The 20,620-nt window shown below is 43.9% G+C and overlaps 1 protein-coding gene across 1 annotated transcript in view; it reads right to left on the reverse strand.

The window, feature by feature from the left end:
* rasgrf2b (Ras protein-specific guanine nucleotide-releasing factor 2b) overlaps positions 1-20,620 on the reverse strand; it is a 219,835-nt gene that overhangs the window by 53,341 nt on the left and 145,874 nt on the right. The window contains exon 19 of the mRNA XM_034170661.1: positions 7,244-7,350. Within this exon, the coding sequence (XP_034026552.1) occupies positions 7,244-7,350 (107 nt within the window). The remainder of the gene's footprint in view (positions 1-7,243; positions 7,351-20,620) is intronic.

A 20,620-nucleotide genomic window follows, 5' to 3' on the forward strand; every position in this document is an offset into this window, starting at 1 on the left:
GACGGATTCACACAGAACTTTCACATCTTATAAACAACAAGGTTATCATAATGCCCCAGTATTTTCAACTAAAAGAACCTGGGGCCATCTATAAAACTGAAAAAGTATCTATGGGAGGTGCTAGTTCGTATAAGCAAAAGTGTAAGTCAGATAAAAAAACAGACAGTTAGATCTGAACTTTTGATTTTTTTACAATCCTGGTCACATTATTGACAGTTATTATAAATAAGAGATGTCTACAGAGATAAATACAAATAAACCAATTTTGTTTACAACCCCAAATCAGAAAAGGCTTCGTGGGTTCCGGCTCTTCTCTGGACAGGCATCTCCTACCCTCGGGCCTGCCCACGTGTCACCATTTTGTTGTGAATTGGACTAAGGATATTTTGACCTTTGTTTGCACTTTGCATAATAAATTGTTATTTGTTCGTACTCCTATTGACCGTTCATTACGACCCCCTAACGTGGGTCCATGCATTCACTTTCCCACAGTGACATGGATTGGAAAAGTTATAAATGCTTTTGTGTCCCAACTTTTTTTGGAATGTGTTGAAAGCCTTAAATGCAGGAATGGAAGAACAGTAAAACTCGCCGAAACCACCATCATATAAACCAGATATTTGCACTCACCGGGCGAAAGCAAAAGTCCCAATGCTTTTGTATGGTTTTCCATGCAATAAACACTGCATATACCCGATTTTGTATAACGGATTTTCTCTCACATCAAACAAAACATCCTGTCCGATCGCAAGGCATTTCCATCAAAAACACCTTGCATGTACTGCACAGAACAGTATGGACGTGCACAGTAACAGAGGTATGAAGTGAAGTTCAGCACTGACACTCTGCGATTCGAGGAAAGTGCAACAAAATGCTGCTTGTTGCTTAAGCTCCTTTCACACTGGGGCAGCTTCAAGTTGCTTCATGTGGCGTCATGACGATACAGGAATGTCTGCGTCAGGTCCGCGCAGCGGGGGGAGAGGAGGTGAGGACGCAGCCTGCAGCTCCTCTGCACAGAGAAATCAGAGTGCATAGTTTGGCTGCAGCCAGACTGCACTCTGATTTCTCTTCGGGTTTATATTTTTCTTGTGCTAAGCTGCAGGTCTGCGCTCTGAGTTCTGTTATGGTTTATCTTTCTTCCTACGACTGCAAGCTGGACTTTTTACTGGATGTGGACATGTCTTGTCTCTGGCAATCAGTGTGTGAGCAGGACTGTTATGGACTTTATTTAAATACTTTTGTGAGAGAATTTAAGAGTGAGGAGCTGCAGCAGCTGCAGTCAGGCTGCAATCAGCAGGGTTTTTTTTCTGTGCTCTTTTTGAGCATGTAGTTTCACTGCATTGTGTACATGGTATAAAAACAATCCTGTGTGATTTATACTTCGGGAACAATGGAACACAGTCAGAATCATAAATTGCCACCGGGTAATGTTGTATTGTGTGGGTGTGGCTTCCAGTCACGTTGAGTACCGTTGCGTTGCCCTGACTTGCGCTACTTAATTTCTGCGTCAAGCACAGAATGCAAAATAAATTAAACATGTTTAATTTTTGGCGTCCGATTCACTTCGTCCTTTGCGTCCCTTGCGCTGTGGGGCGTTGAGCTACATCGTCTAGGCACTGGTTGCTTTCACGTGGCATCGTCATGATGCTGCACGACGCAACTTGAAGCAGCCCCGGTGTGAAAAGGGCATTACACTGTAATATGGTGTTAAGGTTCAAACATATTCCTGGGTGTGACGAACCAAAGAGCTTTAGATCAGAGCCCTCTGCCTGGCTGCGAGCCCTCCTCATGATGTGCACCTGCTAAATGATGTAGACCACAAAGGCTGTGATTTGTCACTTTTATGTTTTCACTCCTTCTTCTCCCGTCATATTTTAAGTTTTTTAGTGTGCACGCCAATTTCATTTCAGTCATGGATCAAATACGTTTGGCAGAAAAGTCCGCAAATATGACCAACTTTACAACACAGAGTCAGAAAAAGACACTCAAATGACCCGCAAATCATGAAGGAAAATTACATGTACCGTAACATTGGTTTGGAGGTTGATGATTGTATAAAGAAGTTGAGCTTCTGGAGGGATAAATTAATCCAGAAAAAGCCACTGTTCCTGCAGCAAATTGAACTTTAAAGGGTAACGCACACGTTGACGTCTTTGCAAGGCCACGGGTTACAGAGATGGAGAAGCATAACTCAGGCCCTGGGATTTTAAGGTACCACTCCGCAGCGCACTTAGAAAAAAGACTGACTTGGCCAAATGTAATCTTTTAATGCACATAATGTCTGGCATTTATTTAAGGCAGGTGTTTATTTTTCAGACAAAGTTTTGACCCAGTCATTAAATGAGGCAGATTCCGATTCAGGATTCCTCGAAGATGCTCAGTGCCTCCTGACTGTAACTAATCCCTTACATACATATAATGGATTTTGTCCATTTTATATGTACAACAGGTTTTGTCCATTTTATACATATAATGGATTTTGTCCGTTTTATACATATAATCGTGCCAAGACTGTAACTATGTCACAGGCCAGATCTGGGAATGTGCACTGGTGTCATGTTCCACTGCATCCACCACACTACAGAACCTGTTGAGACTGGGCAGCAACCACCCTGGCAGGTTATCGAGATCTGCACAAAAAGTACACTTCTAAATTGTCTGTCATGGGGCCATGAGTGAAAGGCTTAATCGTGTGTTTTAATTTTTGAGAAACTGATTGAAATGTTTCTACATTGAGATCAACTACAAAATTTAAAAAATAAATTGAAAACAATTTAAAATGAAAAAAAAACATAACCTAGTAGATGGGGTAATTATAGGAATGATTGTTTTCCAATTAACTTTTTTAATTGGCAAGATTGCTGCAAGAGCTTTTGCTTATCAATGGTAAATAAATGGACTGCATTTATAGCGCATTTCCATCTGTATCATACGCTCAAAGCGCTTTACAATTATGCCCCACAATCTCCCCGATGTCAGGGTGCTGCCATACAACGCGCTCACTACTCACCAGGAGCAATATGGGATTAAAGACCTTGCCCAAGGGCCCTTAGTGATTTTCCAGTCAGACAGGCATTTGAACTGAGGATCTTCTGGTCTCAAGCCCAACACCTTAACCACTAGACCATCACCTTTTTTTGTTTTGTTTGTTGTTTTGTTTTTTCAACAAAAAAACAAATTCATTGTCATGGGATTGTTTGTGCTGCAATTTTCTCACCATCTGTAGGATGTCTTCTATCCTCAGCTGGGCATCATCCTGCTCATCCTGAGAAAGGGCACTGTGCAACAGAACAGTATGGAGAAAGTGATTTGGATAGATGTTAGAGAAAGCAGTCCCTCCAGGATATGGCCACCTCTTTATGGCATTGTTGCAACCTAAAATTCCTGATTTTACTGCAGCTTTCCTAAAAAGTTGCAATGCAACTGGCACTGCTTTTAGTTTGTTTGTTTTGTTTTGTTATTTCAGTGAAACTGCAGGAACAAATGAAAATTTCAAAAATAGTTTCAGTAATAATTACACACATGCACGCACAGACAGACAGCTTGTCAAACTAACAGAATCACCCAGATTTCATTGAACTCAACTTGATTCTTTTATTACTTGTAATAGACTTGGATGCAACAGCCTCTATCATGAGGGATCTTATGGATCTGTTTTTATTTTTTCTCTTAAAAACACAGGTGCCTGATTTTTTTTTCTTTTATCCATAAATTAATCTGATAAGAGCCATAGACCAAAAAAAAAAAAAAAATAAAATAAATCTTGTGTGAATTGCATACAATTACAATTAAATGCATTAGATTTAGTCTTACATTCTCAGTCTAAAATGACCCAGTATAATAAAATCAATGTAATTTGCTTAACAGTAATTTATAGATTCCAGAGAGCATGTCAATTATCAAGGTGGGCCAAAACAAAGAGAAGGCAGGCCAAATGTGGCCCAAGGGCCCCGCTGTGGGCAGCCCTGCACAAGCACTTGCAGAGCTACATGAAGACAGGAGGAAGCTTGTGGTGGTGTGTGTCTGTGGTTACTTGTGTTTTACAACTTACTGGCACACAAAATAATATTTTAGTTCTCTGAGTCACACCTTTGTTTTTGAGTAGTGGTTCTCAAACTGTGTCAGAGCAAGACCATTTAAACAATAAAAATATCTATATTGTGGACCACCACCTTAGTCCCTAAATATCCAAAAGCAGTAGCTCTGCTTACCACTCCAAGAGTATTTTACAACAGCATGTTACTATTTATTAGACACTGAAGCTGTTTTTAAACAGTTTAAGAAACACTTTTAATAATATAGATATGCTATTAATTTGTAACTTTTTACCAATACACTCATAGGCCACTAGGGTCCATTAGTGAGAAAGGCTGTTTTCGAGGAAGACCGTCACACACTGAACATTTTCCAGACACTACATTGTTGCAGTGACAACAAAATCTACGCAAAACAAAATCCATCCCGATGGACTTCATATGACATTTATACGTTCACCTCTATTTCACAGTGCTTTTTGTTGGTAAATGTGAGACACTCTTGTCACACATGCATTTCTTCGCAAACAAGAAATTGAGTTTGTTGATGTACAGCTGAACGTGTTGTTGCAAGAAACAATGCTGATTGGTCCAATTTGCAGAAAAGTTAAATGGACTGCATTTATATAGCACTTTTCCATCTGCATCAGATGCTTCACAATAATGCCACACATTCACCCTGATGTCAGGCTGTTGCCATGCAAGGCGCCCACTACACACCGAGAGCAACTAGGGCAGAGGTCTCAAACCGGTTCCAGAAAGGGCCAAGAGGGTGCAGGCTTTCTGTGCAACCACCCACACCACCAGGTGATTTCACTGATTTAACATCACTTTGAGCAGGTGGAATCAGTTAATCAGTGAAATCACCTGGTGGAGTGGGTGGTTGCACAGAAACCCTGCACCCTCTTGGCCCTTTCTGGAACCGGTTTGAGACCTCTGAACTAGGGGATTAAGGACCTTGCCCAAGGGCCCTTAGTGATTTTCCGGTCAGGCTGGGATTTGAACCGGGAATCCTCTGTTCTCAAGCCCAAAGCTTAACCACTAGACCATCACCTGTCAGTGAATTCACAACATTACACTTGCACAGAATTCTCAGGCATTGGTTGAATTTGTGTTAATTGTTGGAGTTGCAACATTGGAAATTCCTGGAGGGACTGACATAATGAGGTATTGAACTGAATTTGTGCTGCATGTGGAGTGCAGTGTACCTTAGTATGTTGGCAGCAGCTTTCCTCTCCTGAGGGAGAAGGTCTGGATCTCTGAGGACCTCCTCCAGGAGCCAGACCACCGCCATCTTTGTTCCCCATTCATCTCAAAGTCCTGGCACACAACAACATAGTATATTCAGGATATCTCGAGCCAAGAAGAGGTCCTTTAGTTATGAGTTTCTGGCAGTACTGAGTCTGATACTGATACTTTTAACTCAGGATTTCCCAACCAGGTGTTTTTTGTTTTTGCCCTAATCTCAATCCAAGTCAATTAATATTGAGTGTCTGCCAAAACCTGTCTAGATATAGCACTTACACAGAGGATACTGCAAACACATTGCAGTCAATCCAGTGTACATCCTCAACACTTTAACAGCACTGTCATGCATTAAGAAGAAAGCATTTTTCAATATTAACATTGAAAAACGCTTTTTTGCAAATTTCTAGTGCTGCACAATATGAAGTCAGTGCTCTAGTATTTCCCTTGTATGAAATTTTAGAATTAATGAATTTGTATACACTGTTAGCACTAATTATCAGCTCCCTTGATGAGGCCATTGTTATTGAGGCAATATGCAGCATATGAGGCAGCATACACACCTTAGCCACCCATTATGACAAACACCACCCAGTCCACAAAAATACCAAACCATGGTTAGGCTGGTAGAATTAGTTTGTTTGGTAACTTTGTGACTGGCGCCATGTTCAGGCTTAATTTGTCCCATCCAGTTCACATTGGTCTTGTCTTGTGAAGTGTTCCTGAGCCCATGCGGTAGGATCCTTTACACAATGATGTTGATTTTAATGCAGTGCCACCTGAGGGATCAAAGGTCACGGGCATTCAATGTTGGTTTTCGGCCTTGCCTCCTACGTGTAGAAAATTCTCCAGATTCTCTTAATCATCTGATTATATTATGGACTGTAGATGATGGAATCCCTAAATTCCTTGCAATTGATCATTGAGAAACATTGTTCTTAAACTGTTGGACTATTTTTTCACGCAGTTGTTCACAAAGTGGTGATTCTCACCCCATCTTTGCTTGTAACAGCTGAGACTTTTGGGGATGCTCCTTTTATACCCAGTCATGACACTCACAATTAGTGTCCTCAGTTCCCGAACGCTTATTGAGTGTTGTTAGAAGGAAAGGTGATGTAACACAGTGTTAAACATACCACTGTCCCAGCTTTTTTGAAACGTGTTGCAAGCATCCATTTCAAAATGAACAAATATTTGCACAAAAACAATAAAGTTTATCAGTTTGAACATTAAATATCTTGTCTTTGTGGTGTATTCAATTGAATATAGGTTGAAGAGGATTTGCAAATCATTGTATTCTGTTTTTATTTACATTTTACACAACATCCCAACTTCACTGGAATTGGGGTTGTAAGACCATAAACAATATAAGGGCTGTATCAGGTCCAGTGCCAAACATTGGACCTACAGCGTTAACGCATGAATTCTTTCTCTCGTTTCCATACTCCTCCATGTTGGCCAATCAGTCATCACGATTGTGTACTTTTCTGTGCCTGTTTGTTCTCACCCAATTCAGTCATTTTTAACAACTTCTTTCGTGGCCCAAAGAAAAGTGACTGTTTGGTTCCTGCTATGTGTTAATAGACGTGCCAAAGTCAAACTGACAACAAAGCAATTTGGATTATTGAATAAAACACATAAACCAGATCAATGCAGTTTGACTGCACAGACCTGCACGCAGGGACTCAGACAATTCCCTTCATACTGCATTCATTAGAGGCACCACTGGCTGTTTACTTGGCTGCTTATGTCGATAGGTGGGCTGAGGTGATTCAGGCCGGTCGTCCAGAACGCACTGCAGTACTGCTACATGTGCATTTGTGTGTGTGACCGGAAGCTTATATGATCAAATGAGAGCAGCGGCACGCAGACAGAGCATGTCAGACACTGGCTTTAATGAGACCGCAAGCTTGACTGCGCAGCAAAACTAAGAACCGCACACATATACAGTGATAGTTTCAGACCTGGGAGTGTTTTGAGACCCAGTGACGCAGCACGTTGAGCACTCTGTTAGTTGCAGCTCTGCGGATGATGAACTCTTTATCGCACATTCTTTCAGAGTTGGAAAAAACTGGGGGAATTTAAACAAACAAACACAGAAACAGAAGATGTTATACACATTTCAAAATATTATCTAGTAACATAATAGATTTACTGTATTACCCATCATAAGACATATATCAGCAGTGCAGAAATATTCAAATGCTGTACTTAATGTAAGTAAAAGTAGTAACATCACAAGAGAAAAATGCTTGAAAGCAAATGTCTTTCATTTAAAGGTTCTAATACCTATAGAAGATTGTATCTGTTTTTGTTTATATATAAAACACTGGTCTTTCTGGAACCTAGATCTGACTCAGATTTGTAGAGTAGTCCTCTTTAATCTACTTTATTAGACATAGAGGTTTCCAAAGTCCCACTTTGCCCCTGTATGATGAATATCTTTGATATTTTGCGCACACCTTTACTTCAGTGTTGCTGACTATATACTTAAAGTTACAGTATGTAGGATTTAGTGCCATCTCATGGTGAGGTTGCAGATTGCATTATGCAGTCACTGAACATGATTTTGCTTCGCTTCACCTTGTTTGCTTCTGTGTTGACAGGGATTCATGCTTCCTTGTCTTCTCTTGCAATAAGCAATATGCATCATCCTCTATTTCACAAAAAAAAAGGTGTTCTCAAACTTGTCAGCCTGCACTACAACAAGTAGACAGAGTATTGGAAGGGCAACCACCAATTCCTCTTACAAAGCCAATTCCAGTGAAGTTGGGACACTGTGTAAAATGTAAATAAAAACAGAATACAATGATTTGCAAATCCTCTTCAACCTATATTCAATTGAATACACCACAAAGACAAGATATTTAATGTTCAAACTGATAAACTTTATTGTTTTTGTGCAAATATTTGCTCATTTTGAAATGGATGCCCGCAACACATTTACCACTGTTTTACATCACCTTTCCTTCTAACCACACTCAATAAGTGTTTAGGAACTGAGGACACTCATGATTGGTATAAAGGAGCATCCCTAAAAGGCTCAGCCGTTCACAAGCAAAGATGGGGTGAGGATCACCACTTTGTGAACAACTGTGTGAAAAAAATAGTCCAAGAGTTTAAGAACAAATTTTCTCAATGTTCAATTGCAAGGAATTTAGGGATTCCATCATCTACAGTCCATAATATCAGAAGATTCAGAGAATCTGGAGAACTTTCTACACGTAAACGGTAAGGCCGAAAACCGACACTGAATGCCCGTGACCTTCGATCCCTCAGGCGGTACTGCATTAAAAACCGACATTATTGTAAAGGATCTTAACGCGTGGGCTCAGGAACACTTCAGAAAACCATTGTTAGTTAACAGTTAGTCACTACATCTACAAGTGCAAGTTAAAACTCTACCATGCAAAGCGAAAGCCATACATCAACAACATCCAGAAACGCCGCTGCCTTCTCTGGGCCTGAGCTCATTTGAAATGGACAGACGCAAAGTGGAAAAGTGTACTGTGGTCTGATGAGTCCACATTTCAATTGTTTTTAGAAATCATGGACGTTGTCATGACACGCCTCTGCAACATTGCGTGGCGATCGGGGACAGTGCCAGTGGATTGGCAGACCGAGGTGGTGGTCCCTCTGTTTAAGAAGGGGGACCGGAGGGTGTGTTCCAACTATAGGGGGATCACACTCCTCAGCCTCCCCGGTAAGGTCTATTCCAGAGTACTGGAGAGGAGAATTTGACCGATGGTTGAACCTCGGATTCAGGAGGAGCAGTGTGGTTTTCGTCCTGGTCGCGGCACACTGGACCAGCTCTACACGCTCCATCGGTTGCTCGAGGGTTCATGGGAGTTTGCCCAACCAGTCCACATGTGTTTGTGGATCTGGAGAAGGCATTCGACTGTGTCCCTCAGCACACCCTGTGGGGAGTGCTCCGGGAGTACGGGGTCCAGGGTCCTTTGCTAAGGGCTATCCGGTCCCTGTACGACCGCAGCAGGAGCTTGGTTCGCATTGCCGGTAGTAAGTCAAACCTGTTTCCAGTGCATGTTGCCCTCCGCCAGGCCTGCCCTTTGTCACCGATTCTGTTCATTATTTTTATGGACAGAATTTCTAGGCGCAGCCAGGGTGTAGAGGGGGTCTGGTTTGGGAACCACAGAATCTCGTCTCTGCTGTTTGCGGACGATGTGGTTCTGTTGGCTTCGTCAAATCAGGACCTTCAGCGTGCACTGGGGCGGTTTGCAGCCGCGGTTTGCAGCCGCCAGGTGTGAAGCATCCGGGGTGAAAAGCACACCTCCAAATCCAAGGCCATGGTTCTCGACCGGAAAAGGTGCTTTGCCCTCTTCAGGTCGGTGGAATGTCCTTGCCTCAAGTGGAGGAGTTTAAGTATCTTGGGGTCTTGTTCACGAATGAGGATGGAGGGTGAGATCGATAGACGGATCGGTGCAGCATCTGCAGTGATGCGGTCGCTGTATCGGACCGTCGTGGTGAAGAGAGAGCTGAGTAGGGGGGCAAAGCTCTCGATTTACCGATCGATCTACGTTCCAATCCTCACCTATGGTCATGAGATTTGGCTCATGACCGAAAGAACGAGATCGCGAGTACAAGCAGCCGAGATGAGTTTCCTCCACAGGCTGGCTGGGCGCTCCATTAGAGATAGGGTGACGAGCTCGGTCACTCGGGTGTTGGGAAAGTGTAGTGACATGGACCCACAACAGGGGGCGTAAATGAACGGACAATGAAAGAGTCGAATATGAACACTTTACTGTTGTGAATGAGCACAACGACAATACAGAGGAATGTGAAATTTTGCAAACAGTCAATCACAAGGGTGACGTGTGGGCAGGCTCGAGGATAGAAGACGTCCGTCCTGAGAAAACCGGAACCACACGATTTCCTCCGCCACTGAACCCGGAGAATACTGGAGCCGCCAAGTCCCGAGTCCCCAGGTGGCCACCGTCTCCGAATGTCGGATCTGGTACTGCTGGCAAGGAGCAGAAACAACAAGATGTGGGTGTGTGCACACCCAGTAACAGCAATGGTGGAGATTCCACCTCTCATCCACACTCGTGCAGCTCCTGTCACACAGCACTTATCTGGTGGGGTGTAAAGCGAAGCTGTCGCTGGTCACGCCAATCTCCAGATAGTGCACTCCACAGGAAAAAACAGCTGCAAAAAATGAGTTTACTAGACACAGTTATTTATACGGCTGAGATTATTACCTTCACAGGTCGATGATATCTCGGCAACGAGGTGGAGATGACGTCCGGGTTTTATGAGTAGCATGATGACGTGTTGATGGGTGACAGCTGTCATGAGATGATGAGTGACAGCTGTCACCCCCAGCTGTGTCCCGTGGCGGCAGCGCCCTCTCATGCCTGAACGCCCGCACTCCAGGCAGGGCGCCAGTCTGGTGGTTGGTAGGCCAGCAGTACCATCCTCTCTTCAGGTGGCCCACACAACATCGGGAGGAGCTCGGAGTCGAGCCGCTGCTCCTCCACGTCGAAAGGAAGTCAGTTGAGGTGGCTCAGGCATCTTTTCCGGATGCCCCTGGACGCCTCGCTGGAGAGGTGTTCCAGGCACGTCCCACTGGGTGGAGGCCCCGGGGAAGACCCAGGACACGCTGGAGGAACTACATCTCTCGGCTGGCTTGGAACGCCTTGGGGTTCCCCGGAGGAGCTGGAGGAGGGTGTGTATGGATCGGGAGGTCTGGGCGGCTTTGCTTGAGCTGCTGCCCCCCGCGACCCGACTCCAGATAAAGCGGAAGAAAATGGATGGATGGATGGATGGATGGATGGATGGATGGATGGATGGATGGATGGATGGATGGATGGATGGATGGATGGATGGATGGATGAGGATGGATGGATGGATGGATGTTGTGTCCTCTGGACAAAAGAGGAAAAAGACGATCCAGATTGTTACCAGCGCAAAGTTCAAAAAGCCAGCATCTGTGATGGTATGGGGGTGTGTGTGCCCATGGCATGGGCAACTTACCATCTGTGATGGCACCATCAATGCTGAAAGGTACATCCAGGTTTTGGAGCAACACATGCTGCCATCCAAGGCAACGTCTTTTTCAGGGACGTCCCTGCTTATTTCATCACAAGACAATGCCAAGCCACATTCTGCACGTGTTACAACAGCGTGGCTTCGTAGTAAAGAGTGCAGGTACTAGACTGGCCTGCCTGCAGTCCAGACCTGTCACCCATTGAAAATGTGTGGTGCATTATGAAGTGCAAAATACGACAACAACGACCCCGGTCTGTTGAACAACTAAGTCATACATCAAGCAAGAATGGGAAAGAATTCCACCTACAAAGCTTCAACAATTAGTGTCCTCAGTTCCCAAACACTTATTGAGTGTTGTTAGAAGGAAAGGTGATGTAACACAGTGGTAAACATACCACTGTCCCAGCTTTTTTGAAATGTGTTGCAGGCATCCATTTCAAAATGAGCAAATATTTGCACAAGAACAATAAAGTTTATCAGTTTGAACATTAAATATCTTGTCTTTGTGGTGTATTCAAATGAATATAGGTTGAAGAGGATTTGCAAATCATTGTATTCTGTTTTTATTTACATTTTACACAATGTCCCAACTTCATTGGAATTTGGGTTGTTTTTTTTGATTCAGGCTTCCAGTCAAGTGAAGCCAAGTGAAGTCTGGGAGCACAAAACTGGTACCATGTAATTTTGGGTCCGGATGGCAACCACAGAGGCAGACACGTGGTCCATCCCGACATCTAAGGGCTGGTCCCACTGGGGAGAGGATTAATTGCGCAAGAATTGAGTAAACAAATTACGGGCATTCGTTGTCGTCCGCAACAAAAATGGCCAAAAATGACAAATGTCCCAGTATGAATTATGGATATATTAATAATATATAGCGAATATATCATGAACAATCACGGTTGTATAACGCATGTAGTGAGAAAACGGATCCGACGCACTGCAATTATCACGGCAGTATTACGGGTGTATTATGAATGTTGCGTATGCACAGCATCTGTATTGCGGCCATAAAAGAAGCACACTCGGGCCGTCGGCATCACTATTCACACCAACAATACAGCCTCTGGAGCAATAGCTGGACTTGGACAAGTTGACTGGAGTAAACAAGCAGTGAACAGGGCGAGTGGTGATGTCAGCGGATCGCATCAGAGCGCAGCTCGTCTGAACGATTATAACAAGAAGTTAAATCTGTTATAAGCATAGGAATAAATACTGTAACAGCTGCAGACAAGAAGGAAAAACACGAAATTGTTTTATCAAACCTTGACAATGTAAACAAGTCAAATAATTACCTTTTTAGACGGCTCAAAATGCTTTCTACAGCTTGTTAGCCGTTCGTGCGCGCGTGCACCAGCTGCAGCTTCCTCTGTGATTCAGGAGGTGATTAGAGCCGTTTTCAACAGCCAATTTGCAGAATAAAATGATTAATCCACCACAAAATTATTATTTCATATATGCAGCATTCAGCGCAGAGCTCGTGGCCACCGGTAGAACAAAGAAACGGCATCAGCTGTGAACACAAGCACATCTGATTTGCATCCGCCACAATCAGATGCAAAGCAAACGTAATAAAAATGCTTTATTCGTGGCCAATCTGTATGCAGTCGCTACAACTTATTTTAGTTTGTGATGTGGACATGATGGGCAAGCAAAATATCCGCTTTTCACACTGTCCCATTCCACTGCCAAGCTGCAAATCCCTGTCAGTTGCGGATATCAGCAGATGACGGGCGAATATACAGCGCATAGATATATATAGAGTATGTATTGGTGTGTGTGTTGAGTATGTATGGGTATGTATGGAGTATGTAAGGCGGATGTCATCTGTAGCCAAAATTTTGTGCAGCTCAAAATCCTGGTAATGGAAAAACGTGCCTCTGCGGATAATTGCGGACGTGTGTGGGTGTCGGCCGACTCATACAAGCATGTTTCACGGATATTGCGGATGTTAAGCGAATATGAGCCAATTTTGTGCACAATACGCAAATCCTCCTAAACCCAGTGGGACCGGGCCCTAAGGCATAACCATCTATCAGCTGCAGCCAGGTGAGGCACGGGCATCCCTTTGGCTTTCTCCAGCTACTGCGACCCTCAACTCAAGCAACCTATGCACTGGATGATTGTACAGAGAAACACACCACCTGGTCAAAATGTCAGCGCTGATGCTCCCTCCCATATGCAAATGATAATCCTCATCTTAACCTCTCTAAGTAATCATTTGATGCAAAGTCATTCCAGTGGTACACAATGATCCTCCATATTTTGGTACTAGGAACATCTTTTCACTCAGTAAGATGACCATCTTCCAGCTGTGGGGGCAAAATAGTGAAAAGTAAGTATGACCTTTTTGAGCTAATGTGTCATACAGCAGTGCAACGTGAAAGGGCCAATCCCAGTAATTTAGGGCTGCGGCTATCAAATATTTTTGGAATCAAGCATTCTTTATTGCCTCTTGCTTGCCTCTACTGGTGGTTGGCTCTCACAGCGGTATTGTATCACTTCCTGTTCCGGAGCACAGCAGTGTTTTGCTGTATCTGTTAGCTGTTTAATCTGCGCAGTTAGATTGATCTAGTTACCTAGATAACGATTTGTTTCACAGTGTAATCTTCACTGCCTTAACTAAAGCACCTCCCTCTGCTGAATCACCTCTAAATTATTTACACATTATCACTTTGTGTGTTTTTTAGGAATCCGCTAGCTTAGTGCAGCTACTAGCTCTTAGCCGGTTAGCATGGCAGCTTCTCCTGTCTCTCCCGCACTTTTCTGCTCTGGGTGTGAAATGTTTAGTTATTCCTCGGCCTCCGTTAGCAGTAATGGTACTTGTAATAAGTGTAGCTTATTCGTAGCTTTGGAGGCCAGGCTGGGCGAATTGGAGACTCGGCTCCGCACTGTGGAAAATTCTACAGCTAGCCAGGCCCCTGTAGTCGGTGCGGACCAAGGTAGCTTAGCCGCCGTTAGTTTCCCTCTGGCAGATCCCGAGCAGCCGGGAAAGCAGGCCGGACTGGGTGACTGTGAGGAGGAAGCGTAGCCCTAAACAGAAGCCCCGTGTACACCGCCAACCCGTTCACATTTCTAACCATTTTTCCCCACTCGGCGACACACCCGCCGAGGATCAAACTCTGGTTATTGGCGACTGTTTTGAGAAATGTGAAGTTAGCGACACCAGCAACCATAGTCAATTGTCTTCCGGGGGCCAGAGCAGGCGACATTGAAGGAAATTTGAAACTGCTGGCTAAGGCTAAGCGTAAATTTGGTAAGATTGTAATTCACGTCGGCAGTAATGACACCCGGTTATGCCAATCGGAGGTCACTAAAATTAATATTGAATCGGTGTGTAACTTTGCAAAAACAATGTCGGACTCTGTAGTTTTCTCTGGGCCCCTCCCCAATCGGACCGGGAGTGACGTTTAGCCGCATGTTCTCCTTGAATTGCTGGCTGTCTGAGTGGTGTCCAAAAAATGAGGTGGGCTTCATAGATAATTGGCAAAGCTTCTGGGGAAAACCTGGTCTTGTTAGGAGAGACGGCATCCATCCCACTTTGGATGGAGCAGCTCTCATTTCTAGAAATCTGGCCAATTTTCTTAAATCCTCCAAACCGTGACTATCCAGGGTTGGGACCAGGAAGCAGAGTTGTAGTCTTACACACCTCTCTGCAGCTTCTCTCCCCCTGCCATCCCCTCATTACCCCATCCCGTAGAGACGGTGCCTGCTCCCAGACCACCAATAACCAGCAAAAATCTATTTAAGCATAAAAATTCAAAAAGAAAAAATAATATAGCACCTTCAACTGCACCACAGACTAAAACAGTTAAATGTGGTCTATTAAACATTAGGTCTCTCTCTTCTAAGTCCCTGTTAGTAAATGATATAATAATTGATCAACATATTGATTTATTCTGCCTTACAGAAACCTGGTTACAGCAGGATGAATATGTTAGTTTAAATGAGTCAACACCCCCAAGTCACACTAACTGCCAGAAAGCTCGTAGCATGGGCCGAGGGGGAGGATTAGCAGCAATCTTCCATTCCAGATTATTAATTAATCAAAACCCAGACAGAGCTTTAATTCATTTGAAAGCTTGACTCTTAGTCCTGTCCATCCAAACTGGAAGTCCCAAAAACCAGTTTTATTTGTTGTTATCTATCGTCCTCCTGGTCGTTACTGTGAGTTTCTCTGTGAATTTTCAGACCTTTTGTCTGACTTAGTGCATAGCTCAGATAAAATAATTATAGTGGGCGATTTTAACATCCACACAGATGCTGAGAATGACAGCCTCAACACTGCATTTAATCTATTATTAGACTCAATTGGCTTTGCTCAAAATGTAAATGAGTCCACCCAACACTTTAATCATATCTTAGATCTTGTTCTGACTTATGGTATGGAAATTGAAGACTTAACAGTATTCCCTGAAAACTCCCTTCTGTCTGATCATTTCTTAATAACATTTACATTTACTCTGATGGACTACCCAGCAGTGGGGAATAAGTTTCATTACACTAGAAGTCTTTCAGAAAGCGCTGTAACTAGGTTTAAGGATATGATTCCTTCTTTATGTTCTCTAATGCCATATACCAACACAGTGCAGAGTAGCTACCTAAACTCTGTAAGTGAGATAGAGTATCTCGTCAATAGTTTTACATCCTCATTGGAGACAACTTTGGATGCTGTAACTCTGAAAAAGAGAGCTTTAAATCAGAAGTGCCTGACTCCGTGGTATAACTCACAAACTCGCAGCTTAAAGCAGATAACCCATAAGTTGGAGAGGAAATGGCGTCTCACTAATTTTGAAGATCTTCACTTAGCCTGGAAAAAGAGTCTGTTGCTCTATAAAAAAGCCTTCCGTAAAGCTAGGACATCTTACTACTCATCACTAATTGAAGAAAATAAGAACAACCCCAGGTTTCTTTTCAGCACTGTAGCCAGGCTGACAAAGAGTCAGAGCTCTATTGAGCCGAGTATTCCTTTTACTTTAACTAGTAATGACTTCATGACTTTTTTTGCTAATAAAATTTTAACTATTAGAGAAAAAATTACTCATAACCATCCCAAAGACGTATTGTTATCTTTGGCTGCTTTCAGTGATGCCGGTATTTGGTTAGACTCTTTCTCTCAGATTGTTCTGTCTGAGTTATTTTCATTAGTTACTTCATCCAAACCATCAACATGTCTAGTAGACCCCATTCCTACCAGGCTGCTCAAGGAAGCCCTAACATTATTTAATGCTTCGATCTTAAATATGATCAGTCTGTCTTTATTAGTTGGCTATGTACCACAGGCTTTTAAGGTGGCAGTAATTAAACCATTACTTAAAAAGCCATCAGTTGACCCAGCTATCTTAGCTAATTATAGGCCAATCTCCAACCTTCCTTTTCTCTCAAAAATTCTTGAAAGGGTAGTTGTAAAACAGCTAACTGATCATCTGCAGAGGAATGGTCTATTTGAAGAGTTTCAGTCAGGTTTTAGAATTCATCATAGTACAGAAACAGCATTAGTGAAGGTTACAAATGATCTTCTTATGGCCTCGGACAGTGGACTCATCTCTGTGCTTGTTCTGTTAGACCTCAGTGCTGCTTTTGATACTGTTGACCATAAAATTTTATTACAGAGATTAGAGTATGCCATAGGTATTAAAGGCACTGCGCTGCGGTGGTTTGAATCATATTTATCTAATAGATTACAATTTGTTCATGTAAATGGGGAATCTTCTTCACAGACTAAGGTTAATTATGGAGTTCCACAAGGTTCTGTGCTAGGACCAATTTTATTCACTTTATACATGCTTCCCTTAGGCAGTATTATTAGACGGCATTGCTTAAATTTTCATTGTTACGCAGATGATACCCAGCTTTATCTATCCATGAAGCCAGAGGACACACACCAATTAGCTAAACTGCAGGATTGTCTTACAGACATAAAGACATGGATGACCTCTAATTTCCTGCTTTTAAACTCAGATAAAACTGAAGTTATTGTACTTGGCCCCACAAATCTTAGAAACATGGTGTCTAACCAGATTCTTACTCTGGATGGCATTACCCTGACCTCTAGTAATACTGTGAGAAATCTTGGAGTCATTTTTGATCAGGATATGTCATTCAAAGCGCATATTAAACAAATATGTAGGACTGCTTTTTTTGCATTTACGCAATATCTCTAAAATTAGAAAGGTCTTGTCTCAGAGTGATGCTGAAAAACTAATTCATGCATTTATTTCCTCTAGGCTGGACTATTGTAATTCATTATTATCAGGTTGTCCTAAAAGTTCCCTGAAAAGCCTTCAGTTAATTCAAAATGCTGCAGCTAGAGTACTAGCGGGGACTAGAAGGAGAGAGCATATCTCACCCATATTGGCCTCTCTTTGTTGGCTTCCTGTTAATTCTAGAATAGAATTTAAAATTCTTCTTCTTACTTAAAAGGTTTTGAATAATCAGGTCCCATCTTATCTTAGGGACCTCATAGTACTATATCACCCCAATAGAGCGCTTCGCTCTCAGACTGCAGGCTTACTTGTAGTTCCTAGGGTTTGTAAGAGTAGAATGGGAGGCAGAGCCTTCAGCTTTCAGGCTCCTCTCCTGTGGAACCAGCTCCCAATTTGGATCAGGGAGACAGACACCCTCTCTACTTTTAAGATTAGGGTTAAAACTTTCCTTTTTGCTAAAGCTTATAGTTAGGGCTGGATCAGGTGACCCTGAACCATCCCTTAGTTATGCTGCTATAGACTTAGACTGCTGGGGGGTTCCCATGATGCACTGAGTGTTTCTTTCTCTTTTTGCTCTGTATGCACCACTCTGCATTTAATCATTAGTGATTGATCTCTGCTCCCCTCCACAGCAAGTCTTTTTCCTGGTTCTCTCCCTCAGCCCCAACCAGTCCCAGCAGAAGACTGCCCCTCCCTGAGCCTGGTTCTGCTGGAGGTTTCTTCCTGTTAAAAGGGAGTTTTTCCTTCCCACTGTCAGCCAAGTGCTTGCTCACAGGGGGTCGTTTTGACCGTTGGGGTTTTTACGTAATTATTGTATGGCCTTGCCTTACAATATAAAGCGCCTTGGGGCAACTGTTTGTTGTGATTTGGCGCTATATAAATAAAATTGATTGATTGATTGATTTATCGATTAATCGAGTAATCGGATAAAAAAAACTTTTGCATTTTAAAACTAGAAGCACTCAGAGAGTGCAAACCTCCGCCACGGCCATGGGGTCACTGATGCCATTGTTATGTGCTGACGCGGGTCAGAGAACCGAACCAGCATCTGACAAGGGCCCAGCGCTAAATAACCAGAAAGCGGTTCCAAAAACAAAACAAATTTATTTCCCTCCTGTGCAATAATTTGTGTACAACATAAATGTTCAGTTGTCTGGCGAGGTGAAGGACGGCACGCTCTCCAGCGCCCAAAGCCTGGCGCTTCTGGACTCAGATTCACCGCCGAACACCCCCCAGGTGGATACGACAAACTGACTCTGTGAAGGACGGAAAAGGTGAGGTAAGTCAACAGAGCTACAACAAATATCCTTCAGAGGCACACACTATCAGCAACACATTCAGGTCTGAATTTAAACTTTATGTAAATGAGCAGCTTCTCACAACAGGTGGAGGATCATTAATCCGTACGCCACGACAGTGAGGAGCAAACTGCACAATTCGCATCAATGTTCAAATATACTGCGTAACAAAATACCAAATTACTATTAACAATTATTCAGACAATCATCACCTCTGATGTGTGCTGACAGCATGTGTCCCTCACCCGTCCTCCTTCACAGGCACGATGTGTCAAACCCTGGCGCGGTCCTCAGCGTCTCACAAACGAACGTCACAAGGTCGAGTTCCCGGCAATTCTGCTCAAATCACTCATGGCTTAAATGCAGAACGCCATCTCATTATCTGCTTCAGCTGAAAGTCTTTAAGTCTGCACGTGAGCATCATCCACAGGTGCTGCAAGTTGTTAGGCCTGCACGTGAACATCCTCCACAGGTGCAGCCAATAGTTCTGATGAGGGTGAAGGACTCTTCCGCCAGCACCTTCTCCACAGAAAAAAAACAGTTTGCATACCACCTGGAGAGCAAAGAAAAGAAAACAGCACCAAAATGTCCAGCCAAACCCCCCTAACACACAACAGTACCCCCCCATCAACGGGAAGCGTCCCGGCGACCGAACAGACCAGGCCCGAGAACAGCACCTCCCTCCGGGGTCCACGACAGGAAGCAGACGGTGTAACGCTCCCAAAGTCCACAGCAGACAGCAGGACAGGGCACCACGGCTGGAAGGCCAGCTGGCATCAACAAAAACCCCAAAAGAGTCCCAAGTACAACCTAACATACAAGAAAAATACAAAACCCACCCAAATCCTCCCCAGGGGACCGTCCCATCCAACCCCGGGAAGAAAAGAAAAACTCCCAAATCCAATAACCCAACACAGCCCCAACAACACAATACAAACATAAATTCACAAAGAAAAATACCAAACAACCCCTCCAGACGACGTGCAGAGCTCAACACCCCCCAGAAGACTTTTACCGCCAGTTCCAGGAGTAATAACCAAAGCCGGAATCCCACAGAGATCCCCAGGTATACATGGAGCAACAGCGCCCCCCAGAGGACCGTACCATCAAACCCAGGAGGCACCCTCCCCACAACCCAGGAACCCCAGACCCGGCCACACTTGGCTAGTCAGCCCCACAATCAATTCCCCCCCAGAGGACCGTCCCATCAACCCTGGAGGTGGAACCTGGAAGGAAACATAAAAAACACAAAAATCCAAACCCCCAGTGGACTTCATTAAACCACCCCGGGGGCAAATAAAACAACCGGAAACCCTGTTACCCTCCCCAGCACCCCGAAAGACCCCAGATTACTCCCAGAGCCTATCGTCAGTACAATTTTGGCGAACGGCACAAAACTACCAAGCCGGGGAAGGAAACAGGAAAAACTAACCCAGTCCCATCCCCTAAGCGCAGCGGAAAACCGAAAATACGTCCGGTGCCCCTAAACCGACCATACCACCAGCCTATCGGGAGGGGTGGAACTACCGAAATGGCGAATGGCACAGATCGGCCCACCACTCCGACTGAGGTACGTTCCCGCTGCACTACACCCCGGTAACGCCAATGACGAACGGTCAAAGGCCCACCGGGGCTGGAGTGGAACCGGGTATCAACCAAACCCAAAAAAACGCCCCTGACAACCCCCCCCCCCAGGTGCAGAGGTTTTCTGAGAAACGCTCAGCGTAACCAACCTGCACCACCCCACAACCCAAAAGACAAACGGTCTTAGAGTACGTGAGGTTGGGGTTAGGGAAACAAGGAAATAAAAAACAACAAAACAAAACAACCC

The sequence above is a fragment of the Thalassophryne amazonica genome, chromosome 5, assembly GCF_902500255.1.
Source record: "Thalassophryne amazonica chromosome 5, fThaAma1.1, whole genome shotgun sequence".
In the NCBI taxonomy this organism is placed as follows: domain Eukaryota; kingdom Metazoa; phylum Chordata; class Actinopteri; order Batrachoidiformes; family Batrachoididae; genus Thalassophryne; species Thalassophryne amazonica.